Here is a 22,366-nt window from a genome sequence, read left to right on the forward strand (position 1 = left end):
CTTCTCTCACCCCAACCGGTCGCAGCAGATGGCCGCCCCTCCCTGAGCCTGGTTCTGCCGGAGGTTTCTTCCTGTTAAAAGGGAGTTTTTCCTTCCCACTGTTGCCAAAGTGCTTGCTCATAGGGGGTCATATGAATGTTGGGTTTTTCTCTGTATCTATGAAGCTCCTTGAGGCGACTTTTGTTGTGATTTGGCGCTATATAAATAAAATTGAATTGAATAACTCCAGCTATGTCTTTTTTTATTCTAGCTGAAGTCCGGGACAAACTGTGTTCCTTTTCAGCTCAATATGAAACTCATAATATTTTCTCTGAATACGGGACGATTCCGTTTTTTACAGGACAGTTGGCAACTCTACTAACTAACCTTATGAATAAAATAAAGTTCATTATCAGTAACATCATAGCACCCACCCAGCTATATAGAAACTCCGTCATGCTAGCTAGTAGTACGAGTTATTGTACTAACTGACTCACTATTAGTGAAAAGTGTGGAAGGTCACTTTATTAATGGGTCTGTTTGAAATGGAGCAGCGAACTTTTGGATGCCCTCGTCTTTCTCCAGAGTAGGAGTCACAGGAGCTTCCAGTCAGCATCACCAATGACTTGTGTTGCTACCACATGGATTTAAAAAGAAAATAAAAAAGATATTTCCAGGATGGACACCATTTGCTAAAAATGTCTGTTTTTTAAATGCTTGCAGGTGTTCACAACATATTTTCCTAAGTGCTCCAATTTGTCCTCATTATTTATTTATTTTAACCATATAAGATATTGTGTAACTTTCTTGAGTAACATTGCATATTTACATGTGGGCTGTAATCCATAAATATTGTGACTACAGCTGCCTCTAGCAAAACATCTGTATTTAGAGCTATTTGCAGCTATTTTTATTGCAAAAAGACATCTTTCCACCGATTCTGCCTTTATATACGAATCCATGGAAAAATGTCTTTATACCGCTTGATTGCTTGGATGCTCAAAAGTATTGAGTTTATGGAGGGAGGGTGTTGGATGTACACGGAACTCATATACACAGAGTGAGAGTGGGAAACTACACTGACCTTATTTTACCTTATTTTACCTGGAAAAATCTCAAGTTCTACTTAAAACAGTACAATGGCATAAGAGTTCACACCAGGTGTACATGATACACCTGGTGTGGGCGGGGGAGTGACTCCAGGGCGGGTGGACTAAATTCAATAGCTGCCACCCCACTGATTTCTATTTTGTCATTTCAGCTGCTCATCATTTATGCTCTCTAATGAAATTGCACATATAACCTATGTTTCCCTTCTTCTTCAAGGTACTGGTTGCAGTCCGGATTTGCTCTTTTTCCTATGTGCCATGTACGCGCCAATCTGTACTATTGACTTCCAGCATGAGCCAATCAAGCCCTGTAAGGCAGTGTGCGAGCGGGCGAAGCTCGGCTGTGAGCCGGTGATGAAGCGTTACAACCACAGCTGGCCTGACAACCTGGCCTGCAGCGAGCTGCCACTCTATGACCGTGGAGTCTGCATCTCTCCTGAGGCCATCGTCAAGGCAGACGGACCAGGTACACTCATTCATTTGTATTATTGCTGTTATATGTGTGGCTGCCAATTTTGACCCGAGACAGCCTAATTCTGGAAATTGTTCTTATGTTTCTGTTTTGTTTTGTATTTTTGTTTTTTGTTTTTTGTTTGTTTTTGTTTCACCATCACAAAAATGATGTTGACGTTGACAAAGATTATTAAAAAATCTTTTAAAAAAAGCACAAAATCCAAAGAGGGGGGGAAAAATATTAAGCAAGTAATCACCATTTTTATAACTAATAAGACCTATTTCCAATGCTAATGTTCATGCTGGTACTTGAAGGATGTCCTTCATTTAAAAGTGCAAGAGACAGTAAAAGGATGGTAACAGGAAGCTGTTCAGTGACTCTGGCTGACGTGCAGAAACATTAAAAACATCATAAACAACATTATAAAAAAAACTTTAAAATCAGCTCCTTTTTAGAGGTCCTGAATGAAGGTGTGAGTGAGCATGACCAAATGATTGATTCAAATTTAAAATGTAATCTTTATTAAGCTTTTTGGACAGTGAACATCAGCTTGTGAATAAAAAGTTCATAAGATGATTATTTGAAGCCAGACACTGTTTAATTCATGTATTTGACCACTGAAGTAAAATGTAGCAGGCTCTAACCTCTTACTAATACCACATACCAGTGTCTGTCAGCATGACCAAAGACTGTGAAAGATGGATGTAGCTACAGTAACATGAGCCCCTGATTGCTTCTGCCATTGCCTTTTTAGTATTTTGAGACCAGATGTGATAAGAAAGGGGTGACTTTGATAATCCTGCCTTTCCAACACTTAGAATGACCAAAATTACAAAGTGGACATGACGTTTTATTCCATATCACTCAGAATGAGAGACTCAAACCATAAACTCAGAAAAGTGTTCATACAGGTCAGGGCTGATGCCAATTTTCCTGCAGATTTCTAAAACACCGACCCTTGTAGAAAAGAAGACAGATTTAAATTGCTTTGCATTGGTTTCTATTTTTCAGACCTGAAAGCTATGTCCGTCTTTCATAGTGTCTGTAGTAATGAAAGGACTATCTGCATTGGAAGGTTAGCCTTTTCACCAAAGATATTCTGAGTGTCTCCTCAGAATACAGATATTGCTTCACTATTGAGATTTTTCTGAATCAAAAAGAGCAAATATTTTTCTTTGTGAAGACAAAGAGGGAGCTTGTTCACGTGATGGCCCTTCATTGCTATTAAACACAAGCGTTTTTCAGTCTCACAGATTTGTAGCATTTGAGTTTAATTTAAAACATTGGGTTTTCATTATTTAACATAGTTTCAGGATATTTTTAGGAATTCTGTCAATTTCAACACAACTTTTGATTTTGAATGTGTAATTAAGTAACAAAATGACTCTGCAGATTAGTGACATAAGTGCCATAAAGAGCAGCTATGTTCCATGACCAGCAGATGTGGCTGGTTCTGCTGGAGGTTTCTTCCTGATAAAAGGGAGTTTTGTCTTCTACTGTCACCAAAGTGTTTATTCATAAGGGGTTCATCTGATTGTTGGGGTTTCTCCATGTTATTGTAGGTTTACAATAGTACAATATATATACATTGGCAATAACCATAGCAAAGGTGATCCACATAAATAATACCATGTATGATATCTTTAAGAGTGAATTATGACAACATGAAAATGACTCGTACTCCAGTTCTTGCATAGTAAAACCAGTGACATCTTAAATGGTATGAACTGCACTCTTTCTTTTTTTCCTCCCGAGAGTCTCAACATGGAGGCTAACTCCGACGAGGATCGCTCACTGCAATTTTTAGTATATATCAGTGTTTTCTATCATGCTATACTACTCTCAGCAGTTTGTTTCTGCTCCCTCTCAGATAACATGAGTCATTCCCTGTCCAACTTCACTCCCACAGACTTTCTCAAAGAGCTCCTTGATACAGGAGGCCCACTCATTTTACACTCAATAAAACCCTCACTGTCCTCTGCTCCTTCAAACAGATCCAGGACCAGCAGGTCCAGAAAAAACCTTCATCTCAATCCCCTTGACCTCCATAACGATACACCCACATATCTCTGTTCTGCCCCAGCTTGGCTTGGCTCAGCGGGGCTTTGGGATTTTCCCTTGGTGTAATTTGTTGGTTTGCTGAGGTTCTGTCGGGGTGAATCATTTAAGTCATTCCAGTGATTTTCTGTGGGACTCTGGTCTGCATGTTGCTTTACAGAAGTATGTCTACAACTAGAAGCAGCTGCAGTTTTTCAGTGTATTGAAACACCAGCTCACAACCCCAGTTACCTTTGCACGCCTAGAGGTACATGGATGCAGGAGAACAGAGACTTGTACCATAAAGCTAATTCCCAGGTCATTATCAGTGTATTATGCTTTTCCCGTGATTGGATGCCACCCCACATAGCTCTTTTCCCTATCCTCTATTGATTTTTCGGTAGAGCTGCACATAAAGTGGTGTGGAAAGGTATTTGCCCCCTTCCAGATTTTTTTTGTATGTTTGTCACACTTAAATGTTTCAGATCATCAAACACATTTAGATATTAGACAATGATGACATAAGAAAGCACAAAATGCAGTTTCTAAATTAAGGTGTTTATTATTAATGTGAAAAAGTGTGCAGCAGCAGCAACTCATCCAATAGGTCACAGAAGACCCCAGAACAGCATCCAAAGACCTGCAGGCCTCACTTGTCTCAGTAAATGTCAGCGTTCATGATTCCACCATAAGATAGAGACTGGGCAAAAATTGCCTGTGTGGGAGAGTTCCAAGACGAAAGCCACTGCTGAGCAAAGGAGCTTGTCTCAGCTATGCCAGAAAACATCTTGAGAAATTCCTCTGTGGACTGACGAGACAAAAGTTTAACTTTTTGGAAGGTGTCTGTCCCATTACATCTGGCGTAAAAAAGTAACAGAGCATTTCAGAAAAAGAACAACATACCAACAGTAAAATTTGGTGGTCATGGTGTGATGGTCTGAGGCTGTTTTGCTGCCTCAGGACTTGGTAGACTTGTTGTGGTAAATAAAACAATGCCGTCTACCAAAACATCCTAAAGGAGCAGAAGGTCCACCTCTGAATGGCTTAAGAAACACAAAACTAAGATTATGGAGTGGCCTAGTCAATGTCTTGACCTGAATCTGATTGAGATTCTGTGATGTGAGCTTAAAAAGGTGGTTCATATACAGGGAGTGCAGAATTATTAGGCAAATGAGTATTTTGTCCACATCATCCTCTTCATCAGAATCAGAATCAGAAAGGGGTTTATTGCCAAATGTTGAGCAGGTTTACAACATTAGGAAATTGCTGCGGTGCTTCAGTGCAAACATGCTGTCATAAATATCACTTAAATAGACATGGAAAAAAATAAAAGTAGGGATAAGAATTAAAAGTGCTACGTGGAAAGATATGTGCATGAGATATACATGAGATATATACATGAGAATAAGAATTAAGAGTGCTACGTTGAAAGATATATACATGAGTGCAGGTGGTGATCAGTGCCAAACATAGAATGATGCAGTGACACAGCGTAGGGTCACGTGTTAGTGGCGGGTACAGTCATATGGTTATTGTTCATGTGTCCAACAGCAGAGGGGAAGAAACTGTTCTTATGGCGAGAGGTTCTGGTGCGAATGGACCGGAGCCTCCTGCCTGAGGGGAGCAGGTCAAACAGACTGTGTCCAGGGTGAGAAGGGTCAGCTGAGATCCGAGCTGCACGCCGCAATGTCCTGGAGGTGTACAGGTCCTGCAAAGATGGGAGTCTGCAGCCAATCACCTTCTCAGCAGAGCGCACAACACGCTGCAGTCTCTGTTTGTCCCTGATAGTGGCTCCAGCGTACCACACGGTGATGGAGGAGGTGAGGATGGACTCGATGATTGCAGTGTAGAACTGCATCATCGTCCGTGTTGGCAGGTTGAATTTCTTCAGCTGCCTCAGGAAGTACATCCTCTGCTGGGCTTTCTTGATGACGGAGGTGATGGTGGGCTCCCACTTCAGGTCCTGGGTGATGGTGGTACCCAGGAAGCGGAATGAGTCCACAGAGGTGATGGGGGTGTCAGTCAGGATGATGGGGGGGAGTGGGGCTGTGTGCTTCCTGAAGTCCACAATAATCTCCACTGTCTTCTGGGCATTCAGCACCAGGTTGTTGTGGCTGCACCAGGACACCAGACGTTCAACCTCCCTCCTGTAGGCAGACTCGTCCCCATCCGAGATGAGTCCAATAACGGTGGTGTCATCTGCAAACTTGATTAGCTTGACAGACTGGTGGGTGGAGGTGCAGCAGTTGGTGTACAGGGAGAAGAGCAGAGGAGAAAGAACACAGCCCTGAGGGGAGCCGGTGCTGATGGTCCGGGAGTCCGAGACATTCTTTCCCAGCCTCACATGCTGCTTCCTGTCCGTCAGGAAGTCAGTGATCCACCGGCAGATGGGATCAGGCACATTCATCTGGGAAAGCTTGTCTCGGAGATGGTCTGGAAGGATGGTGTTGAAGGCAGAGCTGAAGTCCACAAACAGGATCCTGGCGTAGGTTCCTGGGGAGTCCAGATGCTGCAGGATGAAGTGTAGAGCCATGTTGATGGCGTCGTCTACATGCATGTTGTCTTACTCCAAGCTGTATAGGCTTGAAAGCCTACTACCAATTAAGCATATTAGGTGATGTGCATCGCTGTAATGAGAAGGGGTGTGGTCTAATGACATCAACACCCTATATCAGGTGTGCATAATTATTAGGCAACGTCCTTTCCTTTGGCAAAATGGGTCAAAAGAAGGACTTGACAGGCTCAGAAAAGTCAAAAATAGTGAGATATCTTGCAGAGGGATGCAGCAGTCTCAAAATTGCAAAGCTTCTGAAGCGTGATCATCGAACAATCAAGCGTTTCATTCAAAATAGTCAACAGGGTCGCAAGAAGCGTGTGGAAAAACCAAGGCGCAAAATAACTGCCCATGAACTGAGAAAAGTCAAGCGTGCAGCTGCCAAGATGCCACTTGCCAGCAGTTTGGCCATATTTCAGAGCTGCAACATCACTGGAGTGCCCAAAAGCACAAGGTGTGCAATACTCAGAGACATGGCCAAGGTAAGAAAGGCTGAAAGACGACCACCACTGAACAAGACACACAAGCTGAAACGTCAAGACTGGGCCAAGAAATATCTCAAGACTGGTTTTTCTAAGGTTTTATGGACTGATGAAATGAGAGTGAGTCTTGATGGGCCAGATGGATGGGCCCGTGGCTGGATTGGTAAAGGGCAGAGAGCTCCAGTCCCACTCAGACGCCAGCAAGGTGGAGGTGGAGTACTGGTTTGGGCTGGTATCATCAAAGATGAGCTTGTGGGGCCTTTTCGGGTTGAGATTTACAAGGAGGGAAAACAGTACACCTCTCTGAACAGTGTCTGGGAGGCTGTGGTTGCTGCTGCACGCAATGTTGATGGTGAACAGATCAAAACACTGACAGAATCCATGGATGGCAGGCTTTTGAGTGTCCTTGCAAAGAAAGGTGGCTATATTGGTCACTGATTTGTTTTTGTTTTGTTTTTGCATGTCAGAAATGTATATTTGTGAATGTGGAGATGTTATATTGGTTTCACTGGTAAAAATAAATAATTGAAATGGGTATACAGGTATATTTGTTTTTTGTTAAGTTGCCTAATAATTATGCACAGTAATAGTCACCTGCAAACACAGATATCCCCCTAAAATAGCTAAAACTAAAAACAAACTAAAAACTACTTCCAAAAACATTCAGCTTTGATATTAATGAGTTTTTTGGGTTCATTGAGAACATGGTTGTTGTTCAATAATAAAATTATTCCTCAAAAATACAACTTGCCTAATAATTCTGCACTCCCTGTAGACTTATATAGATGTAGCACAGCAGCCGCCAGGGTGGCATACTTTCTGTGCAGAACTGTAAACTGTAAAAAATTGGTAACTGCAATACATATCTCTGTATTGGCAGTTGTCTGGCCAATCTGGCTAAGGCATTCAGGCAGTTTTTAAGTCTGATCTCTTTAAGTTCACCTCCTCCAGAGCAGTTAAATGCCACACCACAGGCTAATGTGCTAATCTGCCATAATGATCTAGTTTTTACAATATCAGGGGGAAAAGGAGGAAAAAAAAATGACTGGCCAAATAACCTTGTTGGGTTTTTTTTTGTTTGTTTGTTTGTTTGGGGGGTGCAGAAACCCTGCAGATAGAAAGTTATTGTAGCATCTCAGGTCTGTATTAAGAACCTGGCTTATCGATACAGATGCCAAGGCTAAAGCCTGTTTTTACAGAGCAACTTTGGAAGTTTCTGAAACATTGACGTTTTCCACAGTTGCTCTTTCTGATGAGATAGATGGATGAAAATGTTCAGTTTGGTTTATAGAAGGGTGCTGCCCGTATGTACCTTGCAGGAGGCAGCATTTATAAATAAAAAAATGATAATAATAAAGAAATCCAAAGTCCCACATATCTCCAAAGTTAATTTTCCCTCCTTCTGGACCTTTTCCCACAACCTCCAGGACAGTCTAACCATCCATTTTGCCCAGGTCCAGATCACAATGGTAACAGTGATCACAAGCTTCTTGTTGAAAATATTTTTCTGGTCAGGTGGGACGCAAATTTCCAGCCTCTTCTTCCAGTTGAATATCACTACAAAACCCCCTACTTGAAGCAACCTCTACTGGCTTCTTTCTGTGTAAAGGGAGGAAATTTCGCTTTACACATGTAACAGATGTCTGACTCAAAGGGTAAGCAAAACAAACTGAGGGCTATTCACTTTAGTCGACGGTGCCTTGGTTAAAAGGTTAAGGCTTGAGGATATATGCAATGCTGTTGGTATTCATACACTATAAATAATGTTGCTCTTGGAGCTTTTATTGCAACTGACTAATCACATTGTGGTGATGTCATAGCTTTGCAACTAGGCAAAAAAGACCAAAATCTGCTCCCACAACAGCTTTAGAAAGTCGATGAGAGACGATAATGTGCAACAAAGTCGGTGTAGGAAGCGGACTGAGATGGACATTCAAACTGCAGTTCATGTCATGTGACAACCAATGGGGTAATGATGACTTAGGTTTAGGTATAAAGTTGTCATCGTCATAATAATAGTTGTTGTTATTGTCATTGTTTTTACAATTTCTATTTTTTTTTTTTCAGTTTCATAAAAATATACTTTTGTGAAAAGGTTCATTAAAATCCAAACTGTCTTTCAGTGCTTTCTCAAAAGCTTTTGAAAGTAAACTTCCCCTGTTGGTTCTGAAGCAACATTAACAAAATTATGATGCTTCTAAAACACACACACAAAAGGAAAAACTCCCTTTTTAACAGAAAGAAACCTCTCTGCTTGGGGGTGAAGTAGTGAATATCAAAGTCATAATGACTGTTCTGTGCAGTTTGTGCATTACTGACACTGCTCAATGATCCACCTGTTTGAGTTGTATTCCGATAAGACCACCATTTTTAATCACGAACCAAAAGAACAAGTTTCTTTCATTTCTGACTGCCATCTTTCTGATCCATAGATCCATACCACCAGGACCCAGCCAGGTGTAACCCAGGTAAGGCTAAACCTTAACATTTCCATTTTCTTAACATGGTCTGTATGTAAAATATCTTCCAGGGCCTAAAAAGCAAAGCCTTAAGCCTACAGGATGGTCAGTAGTGGGCAACACCTGAGGGTTGCAAAAAAACCCCAAAACATCTAGTCTTATGAAATCTGTGAAAATGACCCTTATATCTGTAAACACTTGGGTTTTGGGGCTCACAGTCTCATTCTGGGTCATTATTGAATAAAATCTTTACTAAATGTTATAAAAAAAAAATTTCATTCATCATGTCAGTATTACATCCAGCATTATCCAGGATATGATCATTAGTCAATGACTGCTTGTGTTAAAGAGTTCAGCTGTCACCCTCGATTTCTGTCTGATCCACCCCTCGTTCATCACATCAAGTTTCAAAACCTCAAGTTGGCTAAAGTAGAAAATAAAACTGACCTTGAGGCCTCACAACCAGATTACACCAAACGGTGATGAATTGGTGTGTGTGTGTGTGTGTGTGTGTGTGTGTGTGTGTGTGTGTGTGTGTGTGTGTGTGTGTGTGTGTGTGTGTGTGTGTGTGTGTGTGTGTGTGTGGAAACGACTGCATTTTTTTTCTGACCACTAGACTACCCGATGTCAGTAGTTGTCAAACGTTTTCTGCCGCACCTCAGAAGCTGGAAAATCTGACACACCAATTTTAAAATTAGTTCAACATGGGTAAAAGGTCAGCACAATGGGATCTAGATCTCTGTGTCCCACCCCAAAAGTTTGAAAACCACTGGTATGAATTAACTATGAACCTGTTAAAATACTTTACTAAAAAGCGTGTCTTTCCTGGGTTTGATTCCCCTGACAGAATCCAGTCCAGACTTCTCAATGGACTTTCACTGCAGAGGACCAGATGGAGGTAACTTCTGTCTAATGTTATTTATTTATTTATTAACCTTTATTTAACCAGGAAGATCCCATTGAGATTAAAAACCTCTTTTTCAAGGGAGACCTGGCCAAGATAGGCAGCAGCAGGTGTCTCAGAATTACAGAAATTACTCAAACACAGGCAGCAACAACACACATGCAACAATAAGTGAAAGAATACAAATAAAAAAATAAATAAAATTCAATAAAATTCAAATAAAAATAAAAAAGTCAGTTAAAATGACAATCAATCTAATTGAAACAGTTACATGTTATGGACTTGGCCTCAAGGATTCGTAGTTTAGACTTAAAAGCACTTAATGAAATGAATTCAGTCATTTTCCATTCCTTCTGCAGTTTGTTCCAGGCCAAGGGCGCTAAATGGACAAAAGCTCTTTTACCAAGTTCAGTTCGGGCAAATGGAACAGAAAGCAACAAGTAGCCATGCGGATGAAGAGAATACCGACCAGCATGTTTCATTACAAGCAGGGAACATAGATAAGAAGGCAGCAACCCAAGTATCGCCTTATATATAAAACTGTATAAATGAGAGTTCCTCCGACTTACCAAAGCAGGCCATCCTACCTGAGAGTATAACTCACAGTGGTGAGTCTGGTACAGTTAGTGATGAACCTCAGAGAAGCATGATACACAGAATCAACCATTCGAAGACATTGAGCAGAAGCATTCATATACAGTGGGGCAAAAAAGTATTTAGTCAGCCACCGATTGTGCAAGTTCCCCCACCTAAAATGATGACAGAGGTCAGTAATTTGCACCAGAGGTACACTTCAACTGTGAGAGACAGAATGTGAAAAAAAAATCCATGAATCCACATGGTAGGATTTGTAAAGAATTTATTCTTAAATCAGGGTGGAAAATAAGTATTTGGTCAATAACAAAAATACAACTCAATACTTTGTAACATAACCTTTGTTGGCAATAACAGAGGTCAAACGTTTACTATAGGTCTTTACCAGGTTTGCACACACAGTAGCTGGTATTTTGGCCCATTCCTCCATGCAGATCTTCTTGAGAGCAGTGATGTTTTGGGGCTGTCGCCGAGCAACACGGACTTTCAACTCCCGCCACAGATTTTCTATGGGGTCGAGGTCTGGAGACTGGCTAGGCCACTCCAGGACTTTCAAATGCTTCTTACGGAGCCACTCCTTTGTTGCCCGGGCGGTGTGTTTTGGATCATTGTCATGTTGGAAGACCCAGCCTCGTTTCATCTTCAAAGTTCTCACTGATGGAAGGAGGTTTTGGCTCAAAATCTCACGATACATGGCCCCATTCATTCTGTCCTTAACACGGATCAGTCGTCCTGTCCCCTTGGCAGAAAAACAGCCCCACCCCCATGCTTCACAGTAGGTATGGTGTTCTTGGGATGCAACTCAGTATTCTTCTTCCTCCAAACACGACGAGTTGAGTTTATACCAAAAAGTTCTACTTTGGTTTCATCTGACCACATGACATTCTCCCAATCCTCTGCTGTATCATCCATGTGCTCTCTGGCAAACTTCAGACGGGCCTGGACATGCACTGGCTTCAGCAGCGGAACACGTCTGGCACTGCGGGATTTGATTCCCTGCCGTTGTAGTGTGTTACTGATGGTGACCTTTGTTACTTTGGTCCCAGCTCTCTGCAGGTCATTCACCAGGTCCCCCCGTGTGGTTCTGGGATCTTTGCTCACCGTTCTCATGATCATTTTGACCCCACGGGATGAGATCTTGCGTGGAGCCCCAGATCGAGGGAGATTATCAGTGGTCTTGTATGTCTTCCATTTTCTGATGATTGCTCCCACAGTTGATTTTTTCACACCAAGCTGCGTGCCTATTGTAGATTCACTCTTCCCAGTCTGGTGCAGGTCTACAATACTTTTCCTGGTGTCCTTCGAAAACTCTTTGGTCTTGGCCATGGCGGAGTTTGGAGTCTGACTGTTTGAGGCTGTGGACAGGTGTCTTTTATACAGATGATGAGTTCAAACAGGTGCCATTCATACAGGTAACGAGTGGGGGACAGAAAAGCTTCTTACAGAAGACGTTACAGGTCTGTGAGAGCCAGAGATTTTCCTTGTTTGAGGTGACCAAATACTTATTTTCCACCCTAATTTACGTATAAATTATTTACAAATCCTACCATGTGAATTCATGGATTTTTTTTTCACATTCTGACTCTCACAGTTGAAGTGTACCTCTGGTGCAAATTACTGACCTCTGTCATCATTTTAAGTGGGGGAACTTGCACAATCGGTGGCTGACTAAATACTTTTTTGCCCCACTGTATACACTCAACAAAAATATAAACGCAACACCTTTGTTACTGCTCCCATTCCCCATGGGATGGATGTAGAGACCTAAAATTCATTCCAGATACACAATATAACCATCCCTCCCAAACAGTGGTCACAAATCAGTCCAAATGTGTGGTAGTGGGCACATCTGCCATATTGAGATAATCCATCCCACCTCACAGGTGTGCCACATCAGGATGCTGATCTGACATCATGAGTAGTGCACAGGTGTACCTCAGACTGCCCACAACAAAAGGCCACCCTGGAATGTGCAGTTTTTTGTGCTATTGGGGGTCTGGGGACCCAGAACCGGTCAGTATCTGGTGTGACCACCATTTGCCTCATGCAGTGCAACACATCGTCGCATGGAGTCTATCAGATTGTCAATTGTGGCCTGTGGAATGTTGGTCCACTCCACTTCAATGGCTGTGCGAGGTTGTTGGATATTCGTGGGAACTGGTACACGCTGTCGTATACGCCGGTCAAGCACATCCCGAACATGCTCAATGGGTGACATGTCCGGTGAGTATGCTGGCCATGCAAGAACTGGGACATTCTCAGCTGCCATCTGCCCTGAACAATGTGAACCATGATTCATCTGTGAAGCGCACACCTCTCCAACGTGCCAGACGCCATCGAATGTGAGCATTTGCCCACACAAGTCTGTTACGGCGACGAGCTGGAGTCAGGTCAAGACCCCGATGAGGACGACGGGCATGCAGTTGAGCGTCCCTGAGACGGTTTCTGACAGTTTTTGCAGAAATTGTTTGGTTGTGCAAACCAATTGTTCCAGCAGCTGTCTGGGTGGCTGGTCTCAGACGATCTTGGAGGTGAACCTGCTGGATGTGGAGGTCCTGGGCTGGTGTGGTTACACGAGGTCTGCGGTTGTGAGGCCGGTTGGATGTGCTGCCATATTCTCTGAAACGCCTGTGGAGACGGCTTATGGTTGAGAAATCAACATTCAATGCACGGGCGACAGATCTGGTTGACATTCCTGCTGTCAGCATGCCAGTTGCACGCTCCCTCATTGCTTGTGGCATCTGTGGCATTTTGCTGTGAGACAAAACTGCACATTCCAGGGTGGCCTTTTGTTGTGGGCAGTCTGAGGTACACCTGTGCACTACTCATGATGTCAGATCAGCATCCTGATGTGGCACACCTGTGAGGTGGGATGGATTATCTCAATATGGCAGATGTGCCCACTACCACACATTTGGACTGATTTGTGACCACTGTTTGGGAGGGATGGTTATATTGTGTATCTGGAATGAATTTTAGGTCTCTACATCCATCCCATGGGGAATGGGAGCAGTAACAAAGGTGTTGCGTTTATATTTTTGTTGAGTGTAGAATATCACCATAATCCAGCACAGGCAAGAATGTTGCAGCAACAAGCCGCTTCTTTGTATTAAAAGAGAAACACAACTTATTTTGAAAATAAAATCTCAATTTTAACTTCAGGTTTTTTACAAGATTCTCTACATGTGGTTTGAAGGTAAGCGAGTCATCAATTAAGATTCCCAGATATTTATAGGTGTGAACCAACTCTATTTTATTACCTTCAAGAGTGGTTACTGATGGGATTGTTTGGGCTCGTCTCCTTGATTTAGAAAACAACATGAGCTTTGTTTTGTCTGCGTTGAGAACAAGTTTAAGCTGAAGTAATGAGTGCTGGACAGCAGAAAAGGCTTTCTGCAAGGAGTCAATGGCTTGGACAAGAGTTGAACCACAGCTGTAAATAACTGTATCATCAGCATAGAAGTGCAAGTTTGCATCTGGCACATGTAGACTAAGATTGTTTACGTAAATGATAAATAGAAGGGGACCTAATACAGAACCCTGTGGCACACCATTGTGCACTGTAACAAAGTCAGAACATAGACCGTCAGATTTAATGCACTGAGTCCTGTTACTGAGGTAGTTTGAGAACCATGCCACTGCTCTCTCAGAGAGTCCTGACTGGAAGAGTCTAAGTTTTAAAATACAGTGATCAACAGTGTCAAATGCTTTTGACAAATCAATAAAAAGGGATGCACAGTGTTGTTTTTTATCAAGTGCAATAGTAATATCATTTACCACTCTAATTGCAGCTGTGATAGTACTGTGATTCTTCCTAAAGCCTGATTGATATTCAGATAAAATGGCATTGGTGTGTAAAAACTCCTTTAACTGCTCACACACAAGAGCTTCAAGAACTTTGGCCAGCACAGATAGATTAGATATTGTCCGACCTTTGGTGTAGTTTACATCATTCTGCACCAGTGGTATTGATAATATTTATATTTGGCCCTGAGTGTAGCTTAATAGTTACAGTCAGACCACATTTGGCCAATTGGAAGTATAAAAATTGGTAACATGAGGCAACAGCTATGCTGGGTGCTGTCCAAATGGCCACGAAAGTAAACAAATTTGAATGTGTCATATCAGTCCATGTTTTAAGAACAACCAAATTCATAGATGCCCTCAGACAAGCAACAATCTTGAGTGGATTTAAACTTGCAACGATGATCTTTCTTGGCTCACTCAAATGTGGCATTGCAAATTTAACTGGGAAATGTGGATTTTTAAGATGGAGCTTGGAAGAAACTTTCCTTTGTCAGTGCTTATTTGAAAAGTTGTAATTTGTGTGTCCATAGATAGATGCAGATGTAAGTCAGTCAGAATGAATATGAGAACCTATGAGAAGAACAACTACAACTATGGTGAGTCATCTGAAGTTTTTGTTTAAAGTATTATTTTTATTTTCTTTTTTACACTTAATGTAAATGCATAATTTATTTGAGGTCACATTTTCATATATATGTGTGTATAATTTTACTGAGATACAAGTCAGATCGGATGCTCTGAGATGATTTTGGGATCTTGTTTTTCATGTTTAGTACCTGGAAAAGCCTATATTATGGAGAGAGAGTGTCATTTGTTGTTTAGCTTTCATCAGGTGGCTAATCTTGTATCATATTTGATGCTCAGATGCTATTGGTGACACTAATAATGAACCAGTGTCTTTAAAGTAATGTGATCTGAGTAATCCCATTGTTCCTTTTCACAAGTCTGTAAAATCAGTACTTGACTTGCTTTATACCTTAACCGCAAGAAGGTTTTTAACAACCTCGTACACAGATATTTTCTCCCTGAATATAAAAGTACAACAATTCTGTGCTCCAACTAGAAATAAATTGGAGACAAAAATGCTTGAGGCCAGAAAGGCTTTTCCTGATGAATACAGCACGCAGGCTTGATTTGGCAAATCCAGCAGAGATTTCCATGTGGTCCTCACTAATGCTTTTGGCCACAAAATCCATTTGGGAAAGCTTTTAGATTTTTATTTTTTTCCAAGCAATCATTAAACAAGAGCCCACTTTCAAAACCGTCCGATATAATTGAAACAGAGAAGTTTAGTAAACCTGGTAGCATGCCAGAGTGCACAAGGTGGTCTTTATAAATCTTACTGCTTGCATTCTCCCTTTGCTAATTAACACTGATTCTGATATTACACTGGAATCCAACCTGCCATGCTGGTTCTGCTTACTTCTCATCCATCTGTGTAGCTTCCATTTCCTCGTTTAGTGGCCTTTTTCTTTTTCTTTTTCTTCTTCTTTTTTTTTTTTTTTTTTTTTTTTGCTTTACAGTGATGTCTGTTTTTCTGCGTTAGTTGCATTCTTTGGTATGTTAACCCTGAGACTTCTGCATAGGTTTGTTTTTGTTAGGATGACAGTTTAGCAAATTCCGTGCTCTGGGCTGGTGCTGCTGGATGATTAATATATACATTTTTTATTTTACTTTTGAAGTGACGGGTTTGTAATCAGTAAGTCTAATAAACACGTTTTAATTGTGAAAAATAGGCCACAGGGCTTTTTGGAAGATCCGTTTCTTGACTGTCTCTCTATTAGCCTCATGTGTCAGCGCTTGAGATTTTCTAATGTGAGCATGTCAAGTCTTTTTTTTTTTTTTTTAAATAAAATAAAATGCACAACAGAAAAGTTGGGAACTTGTATATCATCAACATGCAAACACCACATATGTTGCATACTACATGCCAGTTGGAGTCCTGGTCATGTTAGCCCCTGATATATAATATTAAATGTATCTTTAATAGTTTTGTAACATTTAGGTCAACTTACCCAAGTCATAGCTAGCTGTCTAACTGCCCTGAGCTGGTTATTTGTTTAGAAAGTGCAAATATCAGTTTTATATCTTTTGATTTGTACCATTATATGACTGTCTCCACTTGCATTTTGCTAGTGATAATGTTAGCAAAAATGATACAGTTAGCTAGCTAGCTATAACTTAGCCAGATTTGTACAGTGTAGCTATATTCCAATGTAAGATGGGTTGCAGTTGCTTTGATGCTAGTATTACAGTAGCTAACATTGGTAAAATGTCCTGTAAATGGCCTGTATTTATATAGAGCTTTACTAGTCCCGAAGTACCCCAAAGCGCTTTACATATCCAGTCATCCACCCATTCACACACACATTCACACACTGGTGATGGTACATTGTAGCCACAGCCACCCTGGGGCGCACTGACAGAGGCAAGGCTGCCGGACACTGGCGCCACATTAGCCAACATTAGGCAGAAAAACGATAGCTCAGCATTAGCATTGATATCCAAAGTCAAACTACCTTCCATAACTCAAGTTCCCCGGAGTTTAATTTTTTTTTTTTCAGGCAGACAGGCTTCATTAGTCAGTGTTTGAGTTTCTTGCTTGCTGACTTGGACAAATTGCTCAATGCCATTAGCTTCCTTACCCACGCTGTGCTGTCCAGTAAAGTTTTCACGAGTAAAATGTGGTATGCATGTGTTTAATAAGGTCTGGTACTAGGCCAAGAAAAATTAAATAATGATTCACACTTAAACCAGGAATTTAAAAAAACATAACAAAAGGGTGTGTTTTTATGGGTTGGTGCGCATTGGTAAGAGGAATTTCTGAATATCTCATATTCAGTTTCCATGCTGGTGCCTTTGTTCTGCAGTGATCAGAGCAAGGGTCAAGGACGTGAGGAATCGCGGTCTGGAGCCCACTGCTGTGGTGGACGTGAAGGAGGTGATCAAGTCTTCTCTGGTCAACATTCCCAAGATGACGCTGACACTCTACTACTCATCCTCCTGCCTGTGTCCTAAGCTGACTCCTGGAGAAGATTACATCATTATGGGCTACGAGGACGGTGAAACCTCAAAGTATGGGCAGTGGAAGATATAACTGATAATATAGTTATTGACAAGAAGAAGTTGGTAAGATAGAAGTCCAGAACTTGTTGAGACTGGGCCCGTGCTTTATCTAGAGAAAAATCTCACTCGTAGAACCAGTATGCTGTCAGACTTTCTGAGACAGCTTCCGATTGTCCCTTTGCTCTGCAGGGTGCTATTGTGATAAATTACTGATCACAGCCAAATGTTACTTTTTTCCTTTTTTTTTCAAAAAAGTCATATTTTAGTTTCTTCTTTTGCTAGCTGTTAAACTATGCCAAACATTGTTAAAATTTTGTCTTTGCAGGTTGCTCCTGATTGACAGGTCCATTGCTCAGAAGTGGAAGGATAGAATTGGCAGGAAGGTCAAGGTGCGTAGTTAAATATACCTGATTTTGGTTTTGGGTTAAAATAGAAAGTCTCTAGTGCTGACTGGTTTCAGACCCTTTGCTCTCAACTCTTTTCTTTTTTTTTCCCCATCTTCTGCCAACTATGAGCAAATTACTACTCAGGCAAAACTGAGTCAGCAATTTAAAATAAATCATCAGTTTTCTTTGGAACAGGCTTGCAGCTCTTGTTTTCTCACACTCTGAAGATTTGGCATTGTGACTGTGGTGAAACACGCGCCCATCATTGTCATTGCACATGGCAGCATGCACCGAAACTGCTCAGCGCACTGTAGTGTTGTTAATGTTTGAAATGTACCAGAGCAGGAGCATCGGGATTCCCCAGAGACTTAGAGGGAGATTTCAACAGTTGGAAAAACTGAACAGCTCTGCTGAAACCTTTTAAAAACAAAGATTCATGTTTTGCTTTGTTTTCTGTTTTTACTACCTTTTTTGTTTTCTTTGAACGTGTATCATTTAGGGGAAGATTGCAGCAAGTTAGTCGCCATAGGCTTGAGCATAAATGATTACAATGCTGTCACACTTTGCGATCAGTGACTAATACATTGATTGTAGTACCCTCTCTAGAAAAGTAACATTGACAGCGATAGTGATCAATCCAATGGTGAAGAGCAGCAACCAAGGATCTTTATTAGGGATTGTATTTTTAGTTGCTTATTGTCTCCAAAGATGGGGCTGATCATCTTTCACTTTTCTGTCTTTCCTTCTGTCCAGAGATGGAACCAGATGCTGCACAGGAGAATTCAGAGTCGCCACTGAGATCTTCCGACTTTGTGTGCGTGTGACCGTGTGTGTGTAGATATTGCACTATTACAGGCTGTTGTAGCTGAATGTAGTTCATCTCTTCATCTGCCACTGTTTGAAGTCAGTTTTGTCATTTACTTCCTTTGCACAAACATCAATTAGTGTGTGTGTGTGTGTGTGTGTGTGTGTGTGTGTGTGTGTGTGTGTGTGTGTACGTGTGTGTGTATACGTGTGTGTGTGTGTTCGTGTGTATGTGTGTGTGTACACCTAAAGCACTCAGTTAAGAGGGAGGAGCTTAAAATTGCGTGCAGCCATGTACTTTTATTTTTTACTTTTTCCCCCTGCGGTGGCTGTGTTGGCTACACAGCTCCTCTTCATGGTTACAGTTTTTATCAATCCTGGATGTTGGCCATGTTACCATGGTGATGGGATGGACAACATTTGAATGATACGAAAGCCATTTGGACTTGGACATTTTGAATACATCTGTAGCCATGACCTGCCTTCCACTGAGCTCCTAAGAAAATGAAACGTGGATATCTGTGCTTTGTTCAGACAGCAGTGTGAGTAGAAAGCAGCAGAAACTTGTTTTCCTGAATATCATTAGATCCAGTTATCAATGGATTACTGAATGGGCCTCATGAGCACAGGTCACAGCCTTCTGTTTTGGCAAATTCCAACTTTAAAATCTGCAAAGAGCTTCAAAACAGTCACATAGATGTGTAAAAAGACAGTAAATGACTGCAAAGATATGGATAACAAGTTGAAGACTAACAACCATATAAAGAGATACAAATTATCAAAACTCTGTGTGGCACTGTTTTAAATAAAAGAAAAGCCCTTTTTAAAATTGCCTGTAAAATTCACATTTTGCAAATTTGTTAGACATGAATAACACATTTTTAAACATTTTGTAAAGCTTTTTATAACCGTTTTTTTAAAGCAGTTGTACGTAAAGAATAAAACCAAAAATCTTACTGCTTTGATATGGCATTCAGTATTATGATTTCTTGTTGGCTGATGGTTTACGTGGGCATTATGGGGGTGGGGGGCAGATGTAGGACATCAGTTCCATTATGCTTTTGTTTAACAAATGTTTATTCTCCCCTCAAATTTGACCAGCAAACATATTCTAACATGAATTTACTGTTTTGGTACCTGTTAAAAATTAGTACTATATTTGTGCGACCCACACCGTGACCAATAAAGACTTTTTTTTTTTCTAAGTAAAATTTTAAATAGAAGAGGAATGTGACCGTAACTTAAAGAGAGAGTTCACCCCAAAATAAAATGTAATCCACCATATCACCGTGCATAAGGATGCCTGCGTCTGCTCGTGACAGGATGTAAACGCTGATGGCGTCACCCTCGTCAGAACTGTAGTGTTGGTAGTGTCAATGTTTCTATGTCTGATATATCCAAAACTGGACGTTCTGCACCAAAAATATTCATACATTTACATACACATCTCAGTACATGTGAAAGCCAACTGTGGGCCATAAAACCTTTTTTATATTTGCAAGGGGTCTTTCATCATTTGACTAAAAAAAATTATGAATATGTGATAAATTCATAAAATGACAGTCGCGAGTCAGAAAACACACACGATGGCAGACAAAAAGTCCTTAAATGTGTGCTTGTTGCATTTCTCTTAAATTCGGTAATATTAATCTGTATTACATGGATCCTGTATTGGTACATATCTCTTGTGGAGCACAAAAGCTCCACCAACATTATGTCCAAACCTATTTATGAAGGGCAGCCAATCAGAAGAAGGTGATCTTGAATGGCATGCGAAGGGAGCTAAAATAGACTGCACCAAGGCCAAGAAAAATAAGGATTATCTTGAGCTGAGAATCATCCAAAGCTAACTGAGTAGAATCCAAAAATATAATAAAAAAAAAAATCATGTTGGAAATGTTAGAAAACGGAATGGTTAACCAGTTTTAACATTTCTCGTTTAAAATTGTAGGTAGATATTAAAAAAGGGACTTTGTAACACGTTATTTTTATTGCGACTAAACTCTAGGCTTTTATTGGAGTTCTCTGTGGACGCAGCCATTGACTTTGTGCAAGAGGCAAAGTAAAAACGTTTTCCCATTATGATATTCACATACTATATACTGACATGTAGCACACATGAAGTGCATTACCTTGACATAATGTGCTGTTGGGTTGGCCACAAAATCTGGGGAATGGATATAATGATGATGAAGCATATAAAATAATGGCTTTTGCACAGATTGACAATAAAAATACTCTACTGTTGGTCGTGTGACCAAGGTAAGTTGGCGTCATTTGCCTTAAGCATTCCCTTTTGTGTGTGTGTTTTGTGGTTTTCTTCTCAGAGGAATGGCAGGCTTTGCAGACTTTTCCTTGGATGTTAATCTCTTACATCTGAAAAATGTATGAGCATCACCTCTACTTTTAAAGTCATTTGAAAAACTTTTTTTGTTGTTGTTGTCACAGCAGCCATCCAAACTGTTACCATTCCCACCTGTGCTGTCCCTACTCTGACAGATGTGATCAGTGAGCAAAGTCTTTTTCTTTTCTTTTTTTTTTTAATTGAACTGCAATTTGCTGCTGCTGCTGTCTGAACACAGCCTCAGATAAACAGTATTCTCATTATCGCACAGTAACTCTGTTCATGTAAACACACTAACACTCAGTGCCACACTACTCTGTACTAACACCCTGATATGTTGAATTCTGGACTTCTCGTAGCAGTGTGAACCATTAAACATTTAGACAAGATAAGCTGGAGTGTGTCTGTTTTTGGGGTTTTTTTGTTTTGTTTTAAAAATCGGCCTTAAAATTGAGGCTGATTCATACCATAAAGGCTCATATAGGGCTTCACCACCTTGAACTACACCAGATTAAAAGCAATAAAGCTGAACTCTCAGAATTTCAGTGTTTCTTATTGATGGGAGTAAAGTTTAACAAAGCAGACCAGTAGCCGCATGAACTAGCCACTGTGCGTGCGTGCGTGTGTGTGTGTGCGTGTGTGCGTGTGTGTGTGTGTGTGTGTGTGTGTGTGTGTGTGTGTGTGTGTTTGTACTGCTTCCAGTAGTTCCTGAGTACTAATTTCCAGCAGTGTTTTCTCAGCTGCAGTTTCCATGAGAGGGAAGAGAAAATGTTTTCATGGATTTACTGCCATTACACCTCCTTATCCTCCTCCGCTTTAGTCCTCCACGCTCTTGTCCTCTCTGGTCTGTGCTCCGTGTTGACTTCAGCTGACTGCCTGACTGAAAACACACCTGGTGCTGGGATAAGGTGTAGTCTGTTTCTGGAGGCTGAGTGGTTCTATTCATGTTTCTGAGTGCTGACACAGCAGAGAGTTTGACACCGGCCGACCTTGTTGACAGAAGTTAAAGCTGCTTTAAATCCTTTTTTTTTCCCCCCCAACATCTGTTCATCAAGTTCTTAAACACTCATTGAAATAAAACTAAAAAGCACAAGTAGAAATGTTTCTTTGGCTTTTCTCATGTGTCATCACATCTGGTGCTGTCAAATATTTGGTTGTATTTCAGCCCGTTTTGTAAGAGCACTTGACAACGTTTCAGTGCTAGCTTGGTCAATTTTCTCGTCAATGTTTTAACCCTTTTTCATTTTTTTTCTATGCAACATGAATCTGATGTAGTCTGGTATATTGCCATATCCTAGGGTGTTTTTGCCCTAGCTTTTCCTATAGCTTCACTGATACTGATACAATATTATCAACATTCAATATAATATAGTATTTATAATATTTA

General features: G+C 40.9%; 1 protein-coding gene across 1 annotated transcript in view; it reads left to right on the forward strand.

The window, feature by feature from the left end:
* frzb (frizzled related protein) overlaps positions 1-21,371 on the forward strand; it is a 29,028-nt gene extending 7,657 nt beyond the window's left edge. Inside the window, exons 2-8 of the mRNA XM_085248853.1 lie at positions 1,306-1,554; positions 9,048-9,083; positions 9,922-9,972; positions 14,910-14,975; positions 17,250-17,454; positions 17,771-17,834; positions 18,585-21,371. Coding sequence (XP_085104979.1) covers positions 1,306-1,554; positions 9,048-9,083; positions 9,922-9,972; positions 14,910-14,975; positions 17,250-17,454; positions 17,771-17,834; positions 18,585-18,629 — 716 coding nt within the window. The 3' untranslated portion in view covers positions 18,630-21,371. The remainder of the gene's footprint in view (positions 1-1,305; positions 1,555-9,047; positions 9,084-9,921; positions 9,973-14,909; positions 14,976-17,249; positions 17,455-17,770; positions 17,835-18,584) is intronic.
* The last annotated feature ends 995 nt before the right edge of the window (positions 21,372-22,366 follow it).

Source organism: Mchenga conophoros, linkage group LG16, assembly GCF_057382185.1.
Source record: "Mchenga conophoros isolate Kocher_MC1m ecotype Shallow Benthic linkage group LG16, M_conophoros_male_GT1.1, whole genome shotgun sequence".
In the NCBI taxonomy this organism is placed as follows: Eukaryota; Metazoa; Chordata; class Actinopteri; order Cichliformes; family Cichlidae; genus Mchenga; species Mchenga conophoros.